Genomic DNA, 10000 nt, shown 5'->3' with positions numbered 1-10000 from the left:
CTCTTGTGGCACTGAGCCTCTCGCGCTGGGCCAATGGACGCTACCCGCTCTCACAAGCGCTTCTGACTGACCTGCTGAGGATCCTTGTCCTACAAGGTACGTCTCCGTCGAAGATAAGGTACGACCATATGCGGAAAAGGAAATATCCTAGTTTTCTGATTTTCCAAAATCAAAATCGATTCGCCTGATGAAGTCGATGTTTGAGAAACCTGGCGTGTTTGACTTCGATCACAAATCACAGTTGAATGATCTTGAGTAGAAGCCAGCAATAAAGTAACGATTTTTAATTACTATTTGGTTAAGCCCTCAGATAGGTACTATCTGCATTAGCCATTATATGCTATATGCGAGGAAGCTATATACTAACTAATTTAACAAAATACCTATTGGAAAAAGCGATATTCCTTCCACTCTTTCTTTATCAAAAGTATGCATTGAATCTAACGAAATAGAAATAAAATCTCTCCTATTTTGTAGTCCTATTCAAAATGTCCTAGATGCAGTTTTATTCTTGGTAGTGGTGAGTCAAGCTCTGGAATTGAGCTGCCATGGGAGAATCTAGGGTTTCTTTTTATCATACAAAAACTACTTATTTAAAATCCCTCTACGCTCTCATTGCATCGTCAACAAACACTACTGGTGATTGGTGACCGTTATTAAGTTAACGCCCCTTCGGATTATTTATTAAGTAGCTAGCTAGATCTTTGAATGTACATAAAACTGGATCGTTATATTGTATCGCTATTAATTTATACATTTCAATGTCAAAAAAGCTCATGGGGACCCACAGGTCAAGGGCATAACCGTTATCTTTGATAGGGTATAGTCTAATATGAAATACCGTTGCAATAAGATCACATGATGAAATAATTCGAACATATCTAAATCCTGTATATATACATATGTATTTATCCAATGTACAATCCAACCTATCCAATCTCCCTTTGACGCTAAGCAGGAAAATCTGTTGGGCAACCATCCCGCGGACCCCCTAGTAGCTTTCTGTGGCCCAAGAACAAGATTTATTTAATACTGGTCAAAAAGGTGTATTAGGTAGGTAGGAAGACTGTTAGCAGGGTAAATATCAACGCTGTGTACCATGTGCTCTATTTATGATGTTGTGCTTTTGGGAATGTCGGTCATTATGTAATTATCCAAGAATTGATGACGAAATTAATCAGTTCGTGTATCTTTATTCAATTTATGATACCCGTTTTCATAGAAAGATAATACTTAATTTATTTTCTAAATCATTTTCATGCTGATCGTTCCTTTTTGCAGATATGCGCTCGTCCCCCCGCGGTTGGCAACGTTGCATTTTAGGCTCATGGTTGCTACTGGCAACAGTGATGGTTTGGGCGTACTGTTCCACCATCACCTCCGCCTTTGCCGTGCGGTTCGTGCCCCACCCTGTCCAGAGTGTCAGTGATGTCCTGGGAAACGATCGCTTCACCGCCGTCCTGGAGGCGTCGACCGTTTACACCGAAATTATCAGGGTACAACGACTGTCATGCGTAGTTGAGATTGTAGTAGTTTGGGTCGCGCCAATCAGATGAAGACGAGGATTTTTTTAGCATTATCATTGTTAGAAGACTACACACACACGCACACGTACACACACACACACACTCTCTCTCTCTCTCACGCATATATATGTGTGTGTGTATGAGACAAGTTTGGCGTCAATGCCACCACGCGCACGGTATATCATGTGTGGACTTAAACTTTTCTTACTATTTTTCGGTAACGCCGCCACCACTCAGAGGTTTATTTCTTATGAGAACCCCCTGAGGAAACCCTCTAACAATCATGAGAAAAATAATAAAATTAAATGAAAACACTGGTAGTCACGTAGGTGTGGCTGGGTTCTCCCTATAATGTATGGGTCATGTTAAGAAAGGTCAATATCCCCTTTGTTTCATTTATTGATTATATAAAGCATAAACAAACTTTTAACCACCCTTGCGTGACTTCACAGCACCTCGTAACTTAAGGCTTCCCCCCCAACCGTTGTGAACCTGAAAATAAGTCATGCTAGTTCCGACTTGTGAAAGCGAGATATGTATATATAATGTTTTACTGGCCGTGTTAGACAAAGTGGTAAGTGTCATATCAATTTATATCGCATCTGCGTGTTACAAATACCTCCATTCTCTTCAGCCAATCGATAAAAAGAAAATAAGAAGCAATAATAGGACAGTGTGCAATGCGCTCGTTATTTACCCTATGAGGTTAGCAACGGTGCATATTGTATGCACGATTGAGCTTTGAGAAATGAGTGGAGAAAAAGAAAAAAAATATTTGCATGAGATAAGTACTTGTTAAGATATTACAGATTTTCCAGGCGTGATATATCCTGTCATAGACCCTTTTACATTTAAATGTAAGTATGAGAAAGATAGATAGAGGGAGAGAGAAAACTTGCGTGTGCAGATTTGATTATCAAATTAATAATTGTACGATGGACATTAAGATACACTCACTCATTCTCTCTCTCTCTCTCTCTTCCTCTTTCTCTCTCTCTCAATATACACACACACACACACACATATATTTTTTTTTTTTCATATATATATTTAGATATAATATATATATTATATATATATATATCATATATATATATATATATATATATATATATATATATATATATACAATACATATACACACACACACATATACATATACATCATATATATTATATATATATATATATATATATATATTATATATAATATTATATATATATAATATATATATATATATATTATATATATATATATATATATATTATGTATGTATATATTATATATATATTATATTTATATATTATATTTATAAATATAAATGTATGTATATATATATATATATATATATATATATATATATATACATATGTACATATATATACATCTATATGTATCTATCTATCCATCTGTCCATCCAACTATCTATCTAACTCTAATCATCTATATGCAGGTTCATTCGATTAGTACTCAAATCCATTTGAAGAGTTTTTAACACTAAATGTAGACATATTCAAATCAAAATTTCTATTGATAATATCGTACGTGCGCTCAGTAAGGTAAATTTTTCGTGACGTTTTAAATGTCTCAAATACATATCCGATCAGAACCGATCTGGATATATATATATATATATATATATATATATATATATATATATATATATATATACATATATATATAAAAAATATATATATAATATATATACCTGTATATATGTATGTATATATATATATATATATATATATATATATATATATATATATATGTACAAAATATATATATATATATATATGATATAGGTACATATATATATATATATATATATATATATATATATATATATATATATATATATTAAATGTTAAAGCAAACTAATCCTCATCATTCTCGCCCACAGAAAAAAACCTCCATCACCAACCAATGGATATACAATTTTACCCATTAACTAAACAACGATCTACCCTCAAACCCAACAGGAAGAAGAGACCGAACTGTTTAAGCAGATATCCAAGTTAGAACAGAAGGGTCGTTTGAAATTTGTGAAGGACATTTTCTCGCTGATCAAGTCTCGCCAACGCGACTTCGTCTTTTTCCTGCATGGGCCATTAGCTGATTTGGTCGCTGCTGAGGAGCACTTGGAATCTGGTAGTCTTTTCGATTGTGTTGTTACTCTTTGTAGAAGTGGGGATGGTGATGGAGGGTTGTGATGATGGTAGTGGTGCGATTTATTACTGTTATTATTTTTTTTCAATCATCAGTATTAGTTTGTTTGTTTGTTTTTTGTTTTGTTTTTTTACATTGTTACTATGATTGTTTATTTAGGCCCTACTGTTTTATTTTGCTGTTGTTATAAAGATTATCATTGTCATTATGATCGTTAGTGTTATTGTAATGATCATTTTTATTATTATCACTGTAAGCAGAAATTATCGTTACTATCATCATTATTATCATTACCATCATTATCAATTGTGACATTTAAAATCCATAATAGGAATAACTAGATGTTGCAGCAGGAGTGATTCAACAAGGTAGTAACATAAGCCCCGGCATTATTTACAGGGAAGTGTGAATTCTACACTGGGAAAGAACGCATCATGTCTTTCTCAGAAAGTATGGTCGTTCAGAAGGGCAGTCCCATCCAACATGCTATAAATCACAGGTCAGTAGAAGTCATTCTTACTACAGTCATTTATGGGAAACTCTCTGCTGTGGCATGTTGGTGAGCGTGCTTGTGTAAGTGTGTGTGTGTGTGTGTGTGTGTGTGTGTGTGTGTGTGTGTGTGTGTGTGTGTGTGTGTGTGTGTGTGTGTGTGTGTGTTTATGTGTGTGTGTCTCAAGGAATCCTGACCGGATATAACACTGAATGCAACTCTCATAATGATATATCCTAATTGTGATGGAAATATACAATAACTATCGTACATCAGTAGAAAATATATCACCCCACGTTAGGCTGGCGGAATTAAACAAGTCTGGAATATTCAAGAAATGGAAAAGGGATGCCTCTCCCCCGGTGAAAGTGTGCTCGCGTTCTCCAGAAGAGATACTGGTCAAGGACAAACTAAAGTATAATAGCATAAGGGTAAGTCTTGTTTTTGTTAAATAAGAAATGAACCATATCCGCAATGAAAAATGGAAACACTAATCCTTGATGTTGCAAGTCGGATTAGACACCTAATCAGACAGTAAAAAAAACGATTCTCTGTCACTAGCCTAACTCGAAGCGTCGTAGGTTAAGAAGCTAATTCTTTAACTCCGTTACATCTGCCAAGGATATGATTCATTTCTGACAGTTATTGACTGGTTGGTCGGCAGAATCAAATTGCTGACGAATTGTGACGACAGTTAATAGGTAGGTCGCCCATGGAGCAAGGGGTTAGATTTTAATGGTGACTCAGATCACATTAATGATCCGAAACCTCACAGATGTGTTCGCTACCATTAGCATTTATTCATTTATTTATTTTTTAATGCGTGGGGTAGACTTTTGGGTGTTGGCGGAGGCTTATGCTCTCTAGTTGTGTCTGTGTTTCATTTCATTTTTGTACAAGTTTTTAACAGTTGTGATGATGATTTTTTTCATGTAAATTCACAGATTCATTCATTGCTCATTTTCTCGAATGATGATACTTACTTGGATTGTAATTTTTTGAAACTTTAAGTATATGTAAAATTACAATATTAATAACCCTCGGCAATGTGGCACTACAGCCAAATAAAGGACAAACCGGACATATAATTTTTATTGTAAGTTCGGTATAAAAACTGATTCTAGTAAGACGATAGTAAGTCTAGTTTGCGCTCTGTTCATAAATCAACCACTAAAGCAAACGGTACATTTATACTAACAATATGGTTCTAAACACTGGATATATAAATTGTGTTCCTGTATATCACGATATTCTGTATGGCTAAGCCAAAACTATTCCTTCTTTTCTTGCAGATTTTATTTTTAGGGTAATAAATGAAATAACTGCATTTATATATATATATATATATATATATATATATATATATATATATATATATATATATATATATATATATATATATATGTAATATATATTTAGATAGATAGATAGATAGATAGATAGAGATATTAGTTCCTTTATATCAGTACTTTTATACATACTACAGAATACTTGTTAATCCCCATGTTATATCTTACATCATAATAATTTATTTTCTTTCTTTCCTCCAAGGGTATGTTGCTGGTGTTAGCAAGTGGCCTCATAGCAGGCCTGATTGTCTTCTGTCTTGAGCTAGGAGTGGCTAGGATCACCAGCCACTCACAAGTAGCTCCTGAATATCCAGTAGAACAATAACTCCATCAGGGAACAGTAATGTAATTCATCACATTTTTATCATCAGTTGTCTAGAATATTTTATCTATATAATGTCTTACTTGAATAGTAATGTAATTCATCACATTTTTATCATCAGTTGTCTAGAATATTTTATCTATATAATGTTTAACTTGAATATTTTCTCTATCCCAAACTTTATGTAGATGGATAAGACATAATGATAGGGTACTAATAGTCTTATTCACTAAGATAACTAATTATGTAATAGAAAAACAAAAACAATGTCAATGAAACAATTGTATATTAAGTTAACTGTCTTTATTTCACATGATATTCACCCATACTTCATCCTGAATATTATCTAACCAGTCACAATTGGTTGCCATTTGTTTTTAACACAAGACCGAGTCTGCCTTGGAAAAAAAAATTATAGATGTAAAAAAAAAATGGAAAAAAAAACACATTTCTCTTCATCCTTTTCAAAAGAAACTTAGTTGAAAAAAAAGTTGAGCATTCAAGAATTTGACCTTCAAAAATATAGTTAAAATAATATTTATTTATTTATTAGCCTCAAAAAAAGACAAAAAAAAGACAAAAATTTCCATATAAACTTTTCCGAGTGATCCAAAAATATATATACACCGGTATATGAATGAAACTCAAATGTGAATGAAGCCATTAAAAAAAAGAAATAGCAAAAATAACAAGTTTTAAAAAATTACAATAAAAAACACATTAATGGCATTAAAATATCATTATATATATATATATATATATATATATATATATATATATATATATATATATATATATATATATATATATATATATATATAATATATATAATATATATATAAATATTTAAACAAAATACAAAAATATCTGAAATTGCTACTGAAAAAAAATATATATAAAAATCAGTTAAAATAAGGCCAGAGGGGATTATTCACAATGATGAAAAAAAAAAACTTTGTGGGATAATGGGAATATACAAAAAACAGGCTTACAATACAAAATATCCTTTACATATTTGGTCTTTTGTGTTTTCTTAGTACAGGGCACTGGAAGACAAATGTTAATCTAATTTGTATTTTGTGCACTTGTTAAGCAGTTCTCTAAAGCTCTAAGATCTAACAAGTCCACAGGCCAAAGATAAACAATAACACAGACAATGGTTACCTTCTCTTCTCTCTTTCCTTCCTTGCTGATATTTCCGTCAATTTTCAGTTTCTCATCTTGTTTCATGTCTTCTAAGCATTCTTCTATCATCTATCTGTTTACATATACCCTATGGACATGTCCTATAAAATTTTAAGGTATTACTTCCTGCCTCATTTATCAAAATGCACACCTCTGACAGTCTGTAGATTTCTGAGCATTCAACATATTTTTCAATTAACCACAGACCTAGAGCATATGTAGTGATTTGTAGCATGTACCGCCATATATTAAACACTCATTTTAAGCCCTTTTTCAAGTAAACTATTTAAACAAAGTAATTTTGGTTTCATATGAAACATTTCCATCAAAAGTATTAAGGAAAACCCTTTAACCCATTAGCAGCGGATGGCATGATTTGCTGCAAAGGCAGAGTTGGTCATAGACACGGATGGCACCGTGCCAGACATGTAAAACAGTCATCCTACTGCACAAACATTATTTTAACACCGCAACCAATGGGTTAAAGATTAATCATTTGCTATGGACTCATCTGGTTTGCTTTAATGTCCTGAACTTTTAGATCTTTAAACCTTCTGTCTTGCTTTTTTTTAATGGACTGCATTCCCAATATTTCATAAATGCTGCTAGTATGTGCAAAATATTTCCAAAAAACCCTCTGGCTTAATACTAAAAAAAAGAAACTAAATCTCTGTAATTTACAAAAGGTTACACTTTCTCTCACAAATAAATTAATAGATTAAATAAATAGAACTTAAAAAAATAATAATAATACAATGAAAAACAATAAAAAGAATTTACAAAGAAATAGGAAAAACAATAAATTCATATCCTTGTCATGGCTGCAACTTGGTTTCCAGATAATCTCATGTCTTACATCCCTGATAGACTTATTTTTACATAAAAAGATGAACAGCATGCAATGATCCAGCTTTCAAAATGAATTTGCTCGATCAACAACACAAAATACTTGAAACTTAATCATTTAATCCTTAAATTATAGATCTAAGGCAGAAGAAAGAGAATTTCATTTTTTCTCATCTTTCCTAAATGATAACAATCCTGATAATGATTCCTGTAACAGTTACATATGTTATCTTTAGGTCTATAGAAAAAAGTAATAACTAAGGACACTGTACAACAGCATAAATTCCATTAAAAAGCAATTACAGTATTACAAAAGAATAATGATGATAAGAAAAACAGTATGGCATACTTTATGACATGTGTTAGATGTTTTATAATCTTACAAACACATCTTATGCTGAGCAAATATGCTCACATTACGAACACCTTTTCAGCATCTCGAATGTTGTAAGTTTGTCGTGTTCGTGGACAGACAATAGTCCCATTGTTTTCATTTGCCATTTGTTGAAGTGCCTGGAAAAAAGAAGTCAACAATTTTAGTTGAAGATGCTTTGTATAGGTTTTGGATGCTTATACAATGGATACTGTGAAATTTTGTCTTTATTTCTCTGCTCAGAATAAAAATATGATAAATAAAAAAAATCACATAAGACATTCCACTCTAGTTCTTTGCAGGACCACAGCCATAGGATAGAACCAATTCATAATGGAACATATATATTGCCACTGAGAGATTTCTCAAGGCAAGAGGCCATGCTGAACCTCTCAGCAATTTTCACCCACCCTATTCTATGGGGTAACAAAAAGAGGTTTTGTATTTTTTTACAGTTAACCCAATGCCGCCGGCCGCCGGCCACAGACGGCGATTATATAATATGATAGCACGGGTGCCGTCATACGCCGTCAATGATATAATTGATTTAGGCCTAAGCGTTCGAGAGCCCCGGCATTGACGCCATAAAAGACGAAACGGCCCGGCGGGAATGGGTTAAGAAAATATTCTGATAATGTGATATCACATCATCTGGTGTGAGTGGGTTGAAAGCATCAAAGGCTTCTCCATATAAAGGAGACATATCATAACACAACTAAAAATAATCTCTAATCTACATAATAACCTCTTACAAAATACAACAAACTTTCAATTTGTTAACAATGCCTCACCTTCTGTCCATAAACATATCCATTAGGCAACATAAGTGGCAGGTTGTTTTCATTGAGCTGGTCTCCGCTGATGTGGCACACGAGACGAGACTGTGAGCAGTGGGCATAAGGGAGAGGAGCTGCCAGTGCATTTAGAAAACGCTGACACACAGGGCAATCGGGGTTGTGACCTGTTGCACCCTGGAAAAAAAGGATTTTGTAGCCCCTCTTAACTTTTTTTTCAGTATTTAAAATGCAAGTTTCATTAGTTTAAAAATATGATTTTCAAACACAACAATTTGAATATTTGGAAGAGATGTATTTACAAATATATATCAAAATAAATGGAACCTTCTGAAAATATGAAGAATGTTTTCACCCTGACTAACTGGAAAAATCAGAAAATACTTTTAGAATCAACTGTTACTTCTTCACATCTGAGTACTAAGAGAAGAAAAGTGTATTTCTTGCAAGAAGATAACAGAGATGATAGGTCCTTTTGTCTCACTAGAAGCATCTATCCTTTCAAGTAATGACATATTGTTCTGTGCATCATATGACTTTTAAATATAATCTTCTCTTCTTTTTACTTGCAACGGAGTCATGAGCAAAACTGCCTTCTTACTAAATACTTTTAAATAACTTTATTATCACTTTAATACAAATAAGACATTTCCATACCCTGTAGCAATGTGGAGTCTTTAGTGCAGAGAGACCAGACTGAAGGACAACAGAGAAGGCAGACTGTGATGAAAGCTGATACAACTTAAGGTTCTCTGCTCTAAACTGTTCAATCAGCTGATCCCATCGTACATCTGAGAGTAATTCTTTGTATGGGCTAACATCTGTAACAGAAAGACCTTGGATGATATATCATATATAAAAAATGCTATTAATTTTCTGAACAAATTAGCAAAAGAAACCACTAACTGAAATGCATAAATATCAATATACAGTAAAAGATGATACAATA

At 33.0% G+C, this 10000-nt stretch overlaps 2 protein-coding genes across 3 annotated transcripts in view; one reads left to right on the top strand and one right to left on the bottom strand.

The window, feature by feature from the left end:
- The window catches only part of LOC122247099 (glutamate receptor ionotropic, delta-1-like), an 8670-nt gene extending 2042 nt beyond the window's left edge, over positions 1-6628 (top strand). Inside the window, exons 4-11 of the mRNA XM_086538865.1 lie at positions 1-182; positions 791-820; positions 999-1053; positions 1282-1496; positions 3506-3674; positions 4092-4191; positions 4484-4613; positions 5734-6628. The exon at positions 1-182 is cut by the window's left edge and continues 246 nt beyond it. Of these exons, the coding sequence (XP_086394991.1) occupies positions 1-182; positions 791-820; positions 999-1053; positions 1282-1496; positions 3506-3674; positions 4092-4191; positions 4484-4613; positions 5734-5856 (1004 nt within the window). The 3' untranslated portion in view covers positions 5857-6628. The remainder of the gene's footprint in view (positions 183-790; positions 821-998; positions 1054-1281; positions 1497-3505; positions 3675-4091; positions 4192-4483; positions 4614-5733) is intronic.
- Positions 6135-10000, bottom strand: part of Kaz (E3 ubiquitin-protein transferase Katazuke) — a 10846-nt gene continuing 6980 nt past the window's right edge. For both annotated transcript variants that reach the window (XM_043006094.2, XM_043006095.2), the window contains exons 7-9: positions 9709-9872; positions 9049-9228; positions 6135-8397 (exon numbers count right to left, since the gene is read on the bottom strand). In XM_043006094.2, coding sequence (XP_042862028.1) covers positions 8296-8397; positions 9049-9228; positions 9709-9872 — 446 coding nt within the window. In that variant the 3' untranslated portion in view covers positions 6135-8295. The remainder of the gene's footprint in view (positions 8398-9048; positions 9229-9708; positions 9873-10000) is intronic.

Source organism: Penaeus japonicus, unplaced genomic scaffold (assembly GCF_977035675.1).
Source record: "Penaeus japonicus unplaced genomic scaffold, GWHDUDI00000001_assembly GWHDUDI00000008, whole genome shotgun sequence".
Classification (NCBI taxonomy): domain Eukaryota; kingdom Metazoa; phylum Arthropoda; class Malacostraca; order Decapoda; family Penaeidae; genus Penaeus; species Penaeus japonicus.
Note: the sequence above shows the minus strand (reverse complement) of the source record. Positions and strands in the feature narration are given on the sequence as shown.